At 44.6% G+C, this 15569-nt stretch overlaps 1 protein-coding gene across 3 annotated transcripts in view; it reads right to left on the minus strand.

Annotated features, from left to right (window-relative positions):
• The window catches only part of LOC124553956, a 241926-nt gene that overhangs the window by 156443 nt on the left and 69914 nt on the right, over positions 1-15569 (minus strand). For 2 of the 3 annotated variants that reach the window (XM_047127970.1, XM_047127969.1), the window contains one exon: positions 13083-13319. The exons of the other annotated variant lie outside the window; for it this stretch is intronic. In XM_047127970.1, coding sequence (XP_046983926.1) covers positions 13083-13319 — 237 coding nt within the window. The remainder of the gene's footprint in view (positions 1-13082; positions 13320-15569) is intronic. 3 annotated transcript variants of the gene reach the window in all.

Below are 15569 nucleotides of genomic sequence, written 5' to 3' on the forward strand. Positions count from 1 at the left end.
TGTCCCGTGCACCCTCCCACCACCACCTACTCCAGTCCTGTAACCCGGAAGGTGTACACGATCAAAGGCAGAGCCACGTGTGAAAGCACCCACGTACTTTACCAACTGACCTGCCTACACTGTGACGCATTCTATGTGGGAATGACCAGCAACAAACTGTCCATTCGCATGAATGGACACAGGCAGACAGTGTTTGTCGGTAATGAGGATCACCCTGTGGCTAAACATGCCTTGGTGCACAGCCAGCACATCTTGGCACAGTGTTACACCGTCCGGGTTATCTGGATACTTCCCACCAACACCAACCTATCCGAACTCCGGAGATGGGAACTTGCCCTTCAGTATATCCTCTCTTCCCGTTATCCGCCAGGCCTCAATCTCCGCTAATTTCAAGTTACCGCCGCTCATACCTCACCTGTCATTCAACAACATCTTTGCCTCTGCACTTCCGCCTCGACTGACATCTCTGCCCAAACTCTTTGTCTTTAAATATGTCTGCTTGTGTCTGTATATGTGTGGATGGATGCGTGTGTGTGTGTGTGTGTGTGTGCGCGCGTCCTTTTTTCCCCCTAAGGTAAGTCTTTCCGCTCCCGGGATTGGAATGACTCCTCACCCTCTCCCTTAAAACCCACATCCTTTCGTCTTTCCCTCGCCTTCCCTCTTTCCTGATGAGGCAACAGTTTGTTGCGAAAGCTTGAATTTTGTGTGTATGTTTGTGTGTCTATCGACCTGCCAATGCTTTCGTTTGGTAAGTCACATCATCTTTGTTTTTAGATAAATTTATATATACTTATACCCGTGTAACCAAGTGTCTTAATATAAAACTGTTGAGTCTGCAATTCAGAACAGTAGTAACCTACATAAGAGAATAACAATCACTTAATAAATAATGATAAAAACAATTTTTTTATTACATAGGAACCTCAAGTTCACAAATATTTAGAACGAATGATGTTCCAATATGGAACACAGCGTACCTTGCATTTCACGGGGTAGAACGACCGACTTTACAAGAGGTCAGACAGTTCTGTTTGAGTTTCGTGCATTATTACATCTATTGCGCACGTGCTCCAGGTATATCCCGTGTGGATGCTGAAATAGGTATATGCGATACGCCCGCTTGGGGTGCTGGTGCATAGGCAAACGAATTAGGCGCATCGTGTAATAGGGGCATTAAACTTAAGTCTACGATCAGCTTTACCCACGACTGAACCTATGCGACCATTAGTTATAAGAGGGGCTAATTCAGCCACAAATTCAGCACAGAAACTGAAACGGATTCCATCAGGTCCTTCAGCTTTGTTCAGTTTTAACAATTTCAGCTGTTGCTCAACACCTCTGACACTTATTTCATTGATCTTTTCAGTGGTACGAGGAATAAATTGAGGCAATTCTGCTGGATTTTCCTTTGTAAAGGAACACTTGAAAGCAGAGTTAGGCTTTTCAAACTTTGCTTTGCTATTGCCAGTTTCAGTTCCTGTCTCATAAGCTAGGGACTGAAACTAACTTTGGTTCCATTAACAGACTTTACATACAACCAGAATTTCTTTGGATTCTGTAGAAGATTACCCGACAATATCCTGCTACGGTCTTCATTCGAGGCATCACACACTACTCTCTCGACAGCAAAATGCTTTTCATTCAGCATCTCTCTATCTGTAGTCCTACGCTTTGTTTCACACATATTGTGCAGTAATGTCTGTTTCTTTAGAAGTTTCTTTACAGTGACTGTATAACATGGAGGATCTTCCCAGAATGAGATTTTCACTCTGCAGCGGAGTGTGCACCGATATGAAACTTCCTGGCAGATTAAAACTGTGTGCTTGATCGAGACTCGATCTCGGGACCTTTGCCTTTCGCGGGCAAGTGCTCTACCAACTGAGCTACCCAAGCACGACTCACCCCCCTCCTCACAGCTTTACTTCTGCCAGTACCTCATCTCCTACCTTCCAAACTTTACAGAAGCTCTCCTGCGAAGCTTGCAGAACTGCCACTCCTGAAAGAAAGGATATTGCGGAGACATGGCTTAGCCACAGCCTGGGAGGATGTTTCCAGAATGAGATTTTCACTCTGCAGCAGAGTGTGCGCTGATATGAAACTTCCTGGCAGATTAAAACTGTAGAGCACTTTCCCGCGAAAGGCAAAGGTCCCGAGTTCGAGTCTCGGCCTGGCACACAGTTTTAATGTGCCAGGAAGTTTCGTGGAAGATCTTTCCTATATAATAGGAGACATAGCTCTCCAGTGCATGGTCAACTATCATTTTAAACGTGAGCTGTATTTCCTCTACATGCTCCTGCCCTGTGCTGAACGTTAAGAGCATTAATTGTAGCCTTTAAATCTTGACACACCCGAGAGAACCCTCAGGCTTCCTGCCGACAACTAGGAGTAGCCCGAACAGCCGGTTTCACCATCTCGATAAGCACAGCAACCCGGAGATGATCTAGCTCCTGCTTCACAGCGGCACTCAAGGTAAGCGGAATTGATCTGGCACGGCAAAAATGGGGTGCAGTGTCCAGCCGAAGGGTGACGTGCACCTGAAACTCTGAGGCACTCGGCAACTGCAGCTCACGTGTAGCTGCAAAACAGTGCAAGGACTGTCCAGTTCACAGAAAGGCACTGCTGTCAATAGGACCTTTACTTCACGAGATAGAGAACCCACACTACATAAAGGCGTCGAGGCCAAAAATGTAGACGGGTGGTCAACGGCAATGTGAAGATCGGCGTAATGCTTTAGTAGAGCACAGTGATCGAGGACTGCCAACAAAGAGGAAGATAACAGTCTCTATAGGCCACCAAAAACTGCGAGGGCGGAGAGAATTCGGGCGAATCCAGTCGGGCGTACAGCACCTGATGTACCATAGAACTGTCAGTGGCCCTGTATCCACCTGAAAAAAAGGATGTCCCGGTGAGAATTGAGAAGTGTGAGAAACAACTTCCACGTGAAGGGGTCACCTGCCAGTGCTAACAACTGCAGCGCACGAACGGTGTCCCGGTTCAACCCTAGTGTGGAGGTAGAAGGGGTTGTGCGGTTTTGACACACTAAATGTAGGTGTCCCTTTTTGTCACTGTGCACACAGGAGACGCTGAGATCTGGATCGTCTGCTCGGGAGTGAACAGAAAAACACTGTTCTGGCGTAATCACAAGTGCCGGAATGAAGATGAACAATACAAGAGAAGAGAAAAGAAGAGAAGAGAAGAGAAGGCGGTGAAACGACGTCTGTCAATAGCGCGCCGATCAGGACATCACCGTGATAGGAGGAGCATCTAGCTACCGATCCTGCAAGCCTCTGCCGGACATTGGTGGACAGTACTGGTTCAAATGGCTCTGAGCACTATGGGACTTAACATCTGAGGTCATCAGTCCCCTAGAACTTAGAACTACTTAAACCTAACTGACCTAAGGACATCACACAACACCCAGGCATCACGAGGCAGAGAAATCCCTGACCCCGCCGGGAATCAAACCCGGGAACCTGGGCGCGGGAAGCGAGAACGCTACCGCACGACCACGAGCTGCGGCCAGTGGACAGTATTCACAGAGCATTAGCACGACCTAGAAGAGAGTGCCACGAGAACAGTTATCAGTGATCCATATCCGTTGCTTGTTTGGACAGTGTCTACAGGGGAGAACATTTCCGTTTGCATGTCGCCAATCGCTTGTAACACCCTCGTTATTTCAAAGTGAAGTATTGTCAATCTGCTTTATTGAAATAAAACTACCGACGTTATTTGTTCGAACTGTCGTACAGCATTCCGAGAATGCAGCATTCTTTAGGCATCCTATACGAGACGAATGGGGAAGACCTTACATACACTGCAGGCACGGAGGATGCATCTCCCACGACTCGACGAGGGACGACCGGAGGCCCAGACACCAAAGACACGTCAGACAACGGCGAAAAGGGGACGAAGACTCGGTTTAACGTCCCGTCACCATCAGTGTCGTAGGAGGCAGAGCACGAGCTCAGATCGTGTCAGGGACGGGAAGGAAATCGACTGGGCCCTCTGAGGAACCGTTCCGGCATTGCCTGGAGCAATTTACGGAACTCACTGGAAACCTAAAATTGGGTGGCAGGACAGGGGTTCGAACTGTCATCCTCCCGAACGTGAGTCCAGTGTGCTAATCAACGTGCCACCTCACTCTGCGGACACTGACGAATCACAACGGTGTCGCAACTTGGGGATCGCTATTGTCTGATGTGGGGGGTCGGAACGTGTGCCTCGCCACGAGTTCTCCATTAGCAGCCTGCGCAATTCTGATCCGGTAGGTGACACGCGAGATTTTTTCCGACGAGTTATCCAGTTTCGACGCCGCTGTGGGGACCTCCGAATCGAGTGCCGGCTGCATCGCGACGTCACACGTCCGGAGAGCACGGACGGAGACTCACAGTCTCGATTGGTGCGAGTGAAATTGGATTTGCGTCTGAGAAATCTCAAGTCAGCGACCCAGGAGGGGTACGACTGCCCGGGCTTTTTAGTGCTGGTGAGGCTCGAGCCCAGAGGCCTTCGTGTGATACCTCTGGGAATAATAATTAATGTAGTGTAATGTGGATTATTTGTGAGAATGACCCACTGAGGACGTTCACGCTGGTGAAATGTGGTCGTGTCTTATGGATATTTCATAAAATGGAAAAAAATCCACTATGCACATCCCAACCTGTGACCTCTGTAGATGTTGCGTATGCTGTATTGTAATAAAGCAGAGGCAAGGTGTGACACAGACGTTTATACTTCTGTCGATGTCACTCTAACCTTTTGTGAACACCTCAGAGAAAAAAGACATACTAGAATGTAAATGCTTAAAACAAATGAAGAGTGTAAGTCTCAGATCTTAATTCGAGTTCGATGTCGTCGTATGTACTGATCGGTGTGTGTAAGATTATGAGTTACTGATATTTGGATCTGTCTTCACAATGATTGTAAATAGTTGAAACCGTACAGAAGGTTATCATTTAAGACGTGTTCGTCATTAAGTATCTGGAAGCAGAGAAACACTGGAGACAAAGACAAGAAGAATAATTTCACACACTGGCACAGTACGGACTCAGTGGACCACGAGAACAAAAACTAAAAGGTGAGCATTTGGAAAGGAGAACAAACGAAGGTAATTTAGATTGCATAACACTGACAGTTCCACCACACGGTGCCCCCGTTCGAGGTGTTACAGCTGAATCGCCGCAAACACGAGGGATGAAATGTGACACCGGCCAATAGAATGCGTATCTCTCAAAAGGAGAATGAGACACAGTCGGACAGATGTGCTAATTATTGGAGCAGTGGCTGGTGATGTCCACGAGAGAAACAATGATAACTGTAATGAATCAACTGTGATTAGAAAAGCCATCATATGTTGCTTCATTTGGTGCAAAGAAGTGTCCCAGTTCTCCATTGTGACAATGAAAGTGGAAACAACGTTGAAAGGTGGGGGTACCGAGGTCTGCAGTAAAGTGGACCGATGCATTCAGAGTTTGTCTGCTCGAGGCTGAAGCGATTTTTGTAACAAGTCTCTCTGTAGCTGCTGCCGTTAGATTAGCTGCTGCTGTTGCTCCAGCAGGTAAACAAATTTAGCATCCATCGAAAAATTTCCTTTCTCCTCATTTGCCAGTGCTGTTTCCACAAGTAACCGGATATTGGCACACGCACCATCAGAATCCGTGGGAGAAACAGGTGAAGCCCCCAGGCAGTAGGGCTGTGTACGAAAGAGAACACGATACCGAACGGTAGTCTAGCAAAACGAGGCCGACTGATGGTGAACGAGACACAGAGATGGATGACCCTGAAGTAACCTTTCAACAGCAAGGTGCACGGCAAAACTCTTCACCACAGCAATGTCGACAGGCCGATAACAAGAGACAATAGAGTGCCAAGCGAGGTCATTATCGAATAGTCCGTAGCGCTTCGCTGACAGTAACCAACAATACTGGATGTGATTAAAGAACTTGCCGATCATTCGCTGGGTAGCTGTTTTTGTACCAGCCGCATGAAATGCTACTGGCCAATGTATCGATGTGGTGACACGGGTCGCTTACTCGCCAAGCGAGTGCGGCCCTGCAGCGACACTTTGCTCTCTAACAGCCATCTAGGTTCATTTTCTCTGGTAGGCATTCAATCTCCGCGTAGTCCGATACCAGATATTGGATTATCCTCCTTTGTCAGTTACCTGTGCAGTCTTTGGCCCATATTAAACCACGTAATCTGAAGCTAATTGTATATATTTAAGCCTCAGGTGTATCTTGTTTGACATGAGGTTGAAATTTAAAACGAATAAATAAAAATGGTATCGAAAAGATTTTTGTGTTTAATGAGTTCCCATAGCAAAATCAAACAACACGGTAGCACATTAAATGATAACAAACCACTGTCGCTAAGTGCCTGATGCCCAAGAAATTGTGTGCCAGGGGACCTATTCTATGTCTTTCATAGTGATATCATTTTCGATTCTTTATCCGAATTTCCTATTCAGTACGTTTCTGAGACCTGTTACCAAATGGTCCTCCCTCCTATTTTTCGACAACTGTACTGAAAGGTTTTGGATTTCGGTATGGCCCTGTCGTTCAGTTAGCTATGGTTTATTTACACCTATAATTTGTTACTTTAAGTACTTATGCCCAAATCGCCGAACTGGCGTCAAATCAAAAGACTTTCACCAGGTGAGCGGTCTACCCGACAGGAGGCCCTCATCACACACCATTACATTGTTGTTGTTGTTGTTGTTGTTGTTGTTGTTGTTGTTGTTGTTGTGGTCTTTAGTCCTGAGACTGGTTTGATGTAGCTCTCCATGCTACTCTATCCTGTGCAAGCTTATTCATCTCCCAGTACCTACTGCAGCCTACATCCTTCTGAACCTGCTTAGTGTATTCACTTCTGGTCTCCCTCTACGATTTTTACCCTCCACGCTGCCCTCCAGTACTAAATTGGTGATCCCTTGATGCCTCAGAACATGTCCTACCAACCCATCCCTTCCACTAGTCAAGTTATGACACAAATTTCTCTTCTCCCCAATCCTATTCAATACTGCCTCATTAGTTATGTGATCTACCCATCTAATCTTCAGCATTCTTCTGTAGCACCACATTTCGAAAGCTTCTATTCTCTTCTTGTCCAAATTATTTATCGTCCATGTTTCACTTGCATACATGGCTACACTCCATACAAATACTTTCAGAAACGACTTCCTGACACTTAAATCTATACTCGATGTTAACAAATTTCTCTTCTTCAGAAACGATTTCCTTGCCATTGCCAGTCTACATTTTATATCCTCTCTACTTCGACCATCATCAGTTATTTTGCTCCCCAAATAGCAAAACTCCTTTACTACTTTAAGTGCCTCATTTCCTAATCTAATTTCCTCAGCATCACCCGACTTAATTCAAGTACATTCCATTGTCCTCGTTTTGCTTTTGTCGATGTTCATCTTATATCCTCCTTTCAAGACACTATCCATTCCGTTCAACTGCTCTTGCAAGTCCTTTGCTGTCTCTGACAGAATTACAATGTCATCGGCAAACCTCAAAGTTTTTATTTCTTCTCCATGGATTGTAATACTTACACCAAATTTTTCTTTTGTTTCCTTCGCTGCTTGCTCAATATACAGATTGAATAACATCGGGGAGAGGCTACAACCCTGTCTCACTCCTTTCCCAACCACTGCTTCCCTTTCATACCCCTCGACTCTTATAACTGCCATCTGGTTTCTGTACAAGTTGTAAATAGCCTTTCGCTCCCTGTATTTTACCCCTGCTACCTTCAGAATTTGAAAGAGAGTATTCCAGTCAACATTGTCAAAAGCTTTCGCTAAGTCTACAAATGCTAGGAACGTAGGTTTGCCTTTCCTTAATCTAGCTTCTAAGATAAGTCGTAGGGTCAATATTGCCTCATGTGTTCCTATATTTCTACGGAATCCAAACTGATCTCCCCGAGGTCGGCTTCTACTAGTTTTTCCATTCGTCTGTAAAGAATTCGTGTTACTATTTTGCAGCCATGACTTATTAAACTGATAGTTTACATTATTATTACTTTAAACATATTGAGTGTTTTAGCTTTGGATTTAATGATTGTGTTGCTAAACAATCATCACAGGACGTGTCCTGTCATAATATACTATTTTCCTTTGGTTAGGTTTGGTTGCTACTGTGAATGATAAAAAAATATTAATAATAAAATAAAAAATAAATAAATAAATAAAAATGTTTTCGGTCAATATTCTCTCAAAATACCTGTTATTTTGTGCAATTACGTATATTACACGAGTGTTAGCTGCAATTACTAGTGACTTCGTGTACTTTTTTCCACAAATGGTTTACTTATCAAAATGCATTTAAAACTTTTTAAGTAACAATGCAAAGGAATTTTGTGAAATCTGATCAGAGGAAATCTCCCAAAATTTCATTCATTTATGGCTTACGCCTGCATCATTTGGCAACAAAGTCAGTCTGCGTCTCTCATGAAAGAAATTACATAAAAAAAAGTGCCAACAGCGTGCAAGTTGTTGTAGCAAAGTTGGTGAGGCGACGAACTGCCATCATCGTATACTGCTGGATGCGATAATTTTTTTTTTTCCTCTTCGTGTTTGCAACACATTCTGAGACTTCATTAATCACCAAAGTTAAGCATTTCCCCGAAATATTCATTCTAATTTACATGTAAGAGCGCGCTTTCTCAGTAATGACTATCTCTGATTTCGTGACTTCCACATGTTTAAGAAATGAAAGATGAAATAATTGCGTGAAACAACTGACAGCGACATTTATACTTTTTCTTGTCACAAATAATTCACCATTTTTTTTTTTTTCAGAATACGTAGCGATTTCCGAGAGTGTGGTCAGACAGGAATCTAACAGAACAAAGTAAACTACTGCGAATGAAACTAGCAGCAGTCATCTTTATACTTTAGCTTGTCACAAGTATTTATCTGCGATTGAATCCTGAACAACAGTAGACACAAATGAAAGGTCCCTGCCACAATATTTTCAGATTATATCACCATATATGAAACATTTTGATTCATCAGATGCATATCATAAATTACAACGAACTTCTCTACCTGCACTCGCCACAAGCTCTCGAAAAGGCAATTTTTTAAATTTTGGTTTTATGAACCAAATTGTTGATGTATCATATGGGGAAGTAGACTGCTTCATCATGTGGATCTCTAGGAGCGAGCTAAAACCACATTCTATGCATCTTCTTATTCTTCGACACTCTCTTAAACAATTTTCTGGGTTCGTGGAGATGAGTTCTGTCCATGGAAGTAACTGAAGGCAGTTTATTGCCATAAAGCGTTTCGCTTCTTTTATTTGTGAAGCATCAGCATGAATAAAGAAAGTGGAACGTGTATGGCAATAAACAAACTGAAACTTCCTGGCAGATTAGAACTGTATGCCGGACCGAGACTCGAATTCGGGACCTTTGCCTTTCGCGGGCAAGTGCTCTACCATCTGAGCTACCCGAGCACGACTCACGCCCCATCCTCACAGCTTTACATCTGCCAGTACCTCGTCTCCTACCTTCCAAACTTTACAGAAGCTCTCCTGCGAACCTTGCAGAACTAGCACTCCTGAAAGAAAGGATATTGCGGAGACATGGTTTAGCCACAGCCTGGGGGACGTTTCCAGAGTGAGATTTTCACTCTGCAGTGGAGAGTGGGCCGATATGAAACTTCCTGGCAGATTAAAACTGTGTGCCGGACCGAGACTCGAACTCGGGACCTTTGCCTATCGCGGGCAAGTGCTCTACCCCCAGGCAAGACGTTACAGTTATCTTTTAGTGCTGAAACTGAAAGTTTTACATCTCACATTTGCTCGCAGAGTTCAGCTTTAATCACCGTGAACCAAGTGAGTGTGATTAAAAGCTCTGCCACAGGTTGTCGACTGCTGTTTTCTCAGATACATTGCACACCACGAGACTGACCTCCTCCGTGCCAACCAGCACGGATTCTGGAAACATCGGTCATCTGAAACCCAACTCTCACTTTTCTCACATGGCATACTGAAAGCTTTGGACTGAGGCAACCAGGTAGATGCAGTGTTTCTTGATTTCCAAATAGCACTGGCTCTCTACCACACCTAAGCTTATTCTCAAAAGTATTATCACGTGGGGTACCAAGAGAAATAAATGACGGGATTAAGGACTTTTTGGCAGGGAGGATGCAACATGTAATATTGGACGGAGAGTTGTCATCATCATATGTAGAAGTAACTTTGGGTGTGCCACAGGGAAGTGTGTTGGGGATCTTGCTGTTCCTATTGTGTATTAATGACCTTGCAGACAATATTAATACTAACCTCAGAGTTTTCACAGAAAATGCAGTTATCTGTAATGAAGTACTGTCTGAAAGAAGCTGCATAAATATTCAAACAATGAAAAATCCAAGATGGAATGTAACAATGTTATGAGAAGGAAAGTTGCTACTTACCATATAGTGGAGATGATGCTGAGTCGCAGATAGGAAGGAAAAGAGAGAGAGAGAGAGAGAGAGAGAGAGAGAGAGAGAGAGAGAGAAGAAGAAGAAGAAGAAGAAGTAGGAGAAGAAAGATTTTCACACTTAAAGCTTTAGGCCAATCGCCTCTGTCAATAATAGACATACGCTCATGCTGGAGCGCGTGCGCGCACACGCACACGTGCCAACGCAACTCACACACGACTGCAGTCTCACAGAGAGAGAGAGAGAGAGAGAGAGAGAGAGAGAGAGAGAGAGAGAGAGAAGTAAATATAAATATTTTTTGTATTTATTTAATTTAATTTTATCTCTTTCTCCCTATTTCTTCACACACTGGTACTGCTGTTTGCAGTGCGGTTTCAGTTGCCTGAGACTGCAGTCATGTGTGTGGGTTGCGTTGGCACGTGTGTGTGTGTGTGTGTGTGTGTGTGTGTGTGTGTGTGTGTGTGTGTTGACAAAGGCCATTGGCTGAAAGCTTCGAGTATGAAAATCTTTTTGTTGTACGTATCTGCGACTCAGCATCTCTGCTACATGGTGCATAAATATTCAGTCAGATCTTGATAAGATTTGGAAGTGGTGCAATGATTGGCAAATTGCTTTAAATATTTGGAAACATAATACCGTGCACTTCAAAAAACGAAGAAACACAGTATCCTATGACCATAACATCAATGAATCACTGTTGGAATCAGCCATCTTGTACAAATATCAGGGTCTAACACTTTGTGGGGATGTGAAACGGATGGTCACACAGGCTCAATTGTCGGTAAAGTAGGTGGTAGACTTTGGTTTATTGTTAGAATACTGGGGAATGTACATCAGTCTACAAAGGAGATTCCTTACAAATCATTCACGCAACCAGTTCTAGAATATTGCACGAGTGTGTGGGACCCTTACCAAACAGATCTAACAGGAGATATTGAATGTATACAGAGAGGACCACAGGTTTGTTTGGTCAGTGGGAGAGGGTGACAGACATACTGGAGGAAAAACAGACATAATGTCTTATGGGATAACAGCAATCAGTGATTTTATGTTACTTTAAATCCGTCTCGATTGCAAATTTTTTTTTTTTATTTTTTTTTTTAATTATTCATATGACCGGTTTCGGTTCATTCAGAACCATCTTCAGATCTGTAAAAATAATTATACTAATTTACTATTTCACGAAAGCAAATCTTTTTCATCCTATCTTATCAACATCAAATGTACCAGAACGTACCTGATATTTAAGTTACAGGAGTAACCCGTCCAATTCAGCAACTTTCACATGCTACGTCACATAAAATTGGTTGGCAGAGTGCACGTCATTTATATTAATTATGACACTATTACCGACAGGTGGCGTCTGGTACATTTGTTACATTCCATTTGCACATACTGTATTCAGTAGATCTTTTTTATATTAAAAATATTTAATTAAAATATGTAGATGTCAAAGCTAAAATCTGTACTTGTCAGGATTAAAAAACAGTAAAATTAACATTTTTATACGATCTAACAGGCATAGGGCGATTTATATATCTATGGTGCTGGTGTGAACTTGTTTTCTTCTACGGTCTGCTTCCGTGGTTCCCGCCACTTTGGTGTTGTGCCGTTTTTTAATCCTGACAAGTACAGATTTTAGCTTTGACATCTACATACTTTAATTAAATATTTTTAATATAAAAAAGATCTACTGAATACAGTATGTGCAAATGGAATGTAACAAATGTACCAGATGCCACCTGTCGGTAATAGTGTCATAATTAATATAAATGACGTGCACTCTGCCAACCAATTTTATGTGACGTAGCATGTGAAAGTTGCTGAATTGGACGGGTTACACCTGTAACTTAAATATCAGGTACGTTCTGGTACATTTGATGTTGATAAGATAGGATGAAAACGATTTGCTTTCGTGAAATAGTAAATTAGTATAATTATTTTTACAGATCTGAAGATGGTTCTGAATGAACCGAAACCGGTCATATGAATAATAAAAAAAAAAAAATTTGCAATCAAGACGGATTTAAAGTAACATACTGGAGGAAGACGCTTTAAGACAGACGTAAACTACCCTGAGAAAGTCTACTAACAAAGTTTCAAGAACTGGCTTTAAATGACGATTCCAGGGATATACTAAAACCCCCCTACGTACCTCTCACAGAGGGATCACGACGATACGATTAGAATAATTACAGCATTCTCAGAGGCATTCAATCATTCTTCCCACACTCTGTACGTGAATGGAATGGGAAGAAACCTTAATAATTGGTACAATGGGACGTACCCTCTGCCACTCACTTCATGGGGATATGCAGAGTATAGCTGGAGATTTAGATTGTGGTTAGGTTAGGAACGAATGTAAATTCAGGGCTACAAGACACGTCATCGGGCACGTAAAATCAGCTGCAGTCAGAAAATCTCGCATTCCCACTGTACCCGAAGACAGCCACATCAAACACTGCTCCACATTACATAAAGAGCATTTCAAAACTTGTGAAATGAACCTCCGTGTTTGTGTGTCACCTTCAACCGAACGGCAGCCGACGTGGCGCCACGCGACAGGTGTCGACTGTTCAGTAATTTTGATCAGCGTACAGGTACCGAATAAGCGATCCACAAAATGTGCGTGCGGACCTGCAGCCCGCCCACTCACCAGCGATGGCAGTAGAAGCAGGCGTAGTGGTGCAAGTGAGACTTGCGTGCGGTGCCCTCGGTCGTCCCCACCCGCTTCGAACTCAGCTCCCGCATCACCTGCTTCGCCAGTTCCGTGTTGTACACGGGTCGCGGGCGACGTGCCGACGACGGAGCAGATGCCGAGGTGGGTGCGGGTTGGAGTGCCGTCTGCTTTTGCGGCCGGTTCAACGGCGGTCGACCGAGGCGGGGCGAACCACTGCAATCACGATTCCACTCGTGGCTCCTTGTTATAGCTCACACTTACACAGAAAATACCAGTACATCTATATTCAGTTCCTATGTACCAACTTACACTCTTTTAAAAAAGCCAATATTTAGTTTTATGTTTTGGGGTGGGGTTGGGTTGGTTGGTTGGTTGTGTGGGGTTTAAGGGACCAAACAGCAAGGTCATCAGTCCCTTGTTTCAAATGTGGTCCATTACGCTAGTGTGACATCTCAGGAAAGTCAGAACAATAAAAGGGAAAAGGCTAAAAACGTAAAAGGGCAGTCATGTTGTCAATGGTAAAAACAAAATGAGGGAAGTCAGCAAGAGAACGAAGCCAACACTATGCTGAAGCAGCATAGGCAAGACCACCTGTGACTTAAAAGGTGCAACCGCTAGAATGTAGAAGTACGTATGGGAAAAGGAGACTAACCAATCCTTTTTTTAAAAAAAAAAAAACAGAGAGAGAGAGAGAGAGAGAGAGAGTAAAAGGGGAAGAAAAGAGGATCTCGGTCAGAGAGGAGAGTCGGGAATCGCCAAACACGGCTTACAGCGGTAGATACCCAAACACTCTCCGCCCTGCCCCAACACCAGAGAGAGATTAAAAACCTTAAAACTGAGAATAAAAACCTCTTTCCCGGAGGAAACCGAGAACCAGAGAGACCATCCGGGAATCATCAGCCAACATCAAAGGTAAAGTGTGGGAGAGTCTGAACTTGGCACGCAGAGCCAAAAGAAGGGGGCATTCAATCAAAATGTGGTCTACTGACTGGAAGGCGCCACAACCACATAGCGGGGGTGGCTCATCACGCAAAAGAAAACCACGGGTCAGCCTGGTACGGCCAATGCGGAGACGACACAGTGTGGTCGAGTCCTTTCGGGAGAGGCGAAAGGCAGAACGCAAAGGGCCTGGTGTCACCTTAATTGCACGAAGTTTATTAGAAAGGGGAGTAGCCTCCCAAGAAGTGGCCCATGACTGTGCAAAGTGGGATTTGATGTGAAGCCATAAATCCGCTGCAGGAGGGGTAACAGAAAACGGGGGGTAAGTAACTGCTCCCCCAGCCAAACGATCAGCGAGCTCATTACCCGTGATACCCACATGGCCAGGGACCCAAAGGAAGTCAATGGAACAAGCAGCACGGTGAATATCAGCGAGATGGTCACGGATGGCAGAGACCCAGGGATGGTGCGAAAAACACCGGTCAATAGCAAGAAGGCCACTCATCGAGTCCGTACATAACAAAACGCGATTGTGTTGGGATTGTTTAATAAAGGTAAGGGCCTGGGAAATTGCTATCAATTCCGCAGTAAACACCCCACATGTAGGTGGTGGCAGATGACTTTCCGTTCCAACAGAGGACGTGAAGGCATACACAACATGATCAGCAGATTTAGAGGCATCAGTGTAAAAAACAACAGCATCCCGAAATTCCCATAAAATTTGGCGAAAAAAGGAACGGAACACCACCGGGGGGACGGAATCTTTCGGATCTCGGTGGAGATCCGTCCGAATTCGAAGCCGAGGAACTAACCAATGGGGGGCGGAGGGGAGGGAGCGAGGAAGACAGGACAAAGAAGGAAGCCGAAAATCACGGCAAAGACAAGCAAGGCGGAGCCCAACCGGTAAACCCGCCCGAGGGCGGGAATCGGGTGGGCGACATCCACGGGCTGGGAACAGGACAGAATAGGAAGGATGAGTGGGAGAGGAACGGATAGTGGGTGCATAAGACACCAGAAGCTGGGACTACCAAACAGAAAGGGGGGGGGGGGGATCCCAGCTTCAACCAGGAGACTATCAACAGGGCTAGTAGGGAAGGCACCGGTGGCCAAACGGATACCACAATGGTGGACTGGATCCAGCACGTGCAGTGTGGAAGGAGCAGCAGAACCATAAACTTGACAACCATAGTCCAAGCGAGACAGAACTAGAGCACGATAAAGACGGAGAAGGAGGGAACGGTCTGCAACCCTGGTCCGCACCCCAAGAGGAGTGGGAAAGGAAGCGAAGGACATTGAGTTTACGGAAACATCCCACCTTCAGGAGTCTGATATGGGGCAGCCAAGTGAGCTTGTTGTCGAAAAGAAGACCCAGGAAACGAAACTGTGGGACCACAGGCAATCATCGTGCAGTGGGATAGAGCTCTTTCCAGGGTGGATCGTAGTATGGTGACAGAGGTGGACCACCCGCGATTTTAAAGGAGAGAATTGAAACCCGTGTGAGAGGGTCCATGCAGAGGCACGCCT

The sequence above is a fragment of the Schistocerca americana genome, chromosome 11 (assembly GCF_021461395.2).
Source record: "Schistocerca americana isolate TAMUIC-IGC-003095 chromosome 11, iqSchAmer2.1, whole genome shotgun sequence".
Taxonomy (NCBI): Eukaryota; Metazoa; Arthropoda; class Insecta; order Orthoptera; family Acrididae; genus Schistocerca; species Schistocerca americana.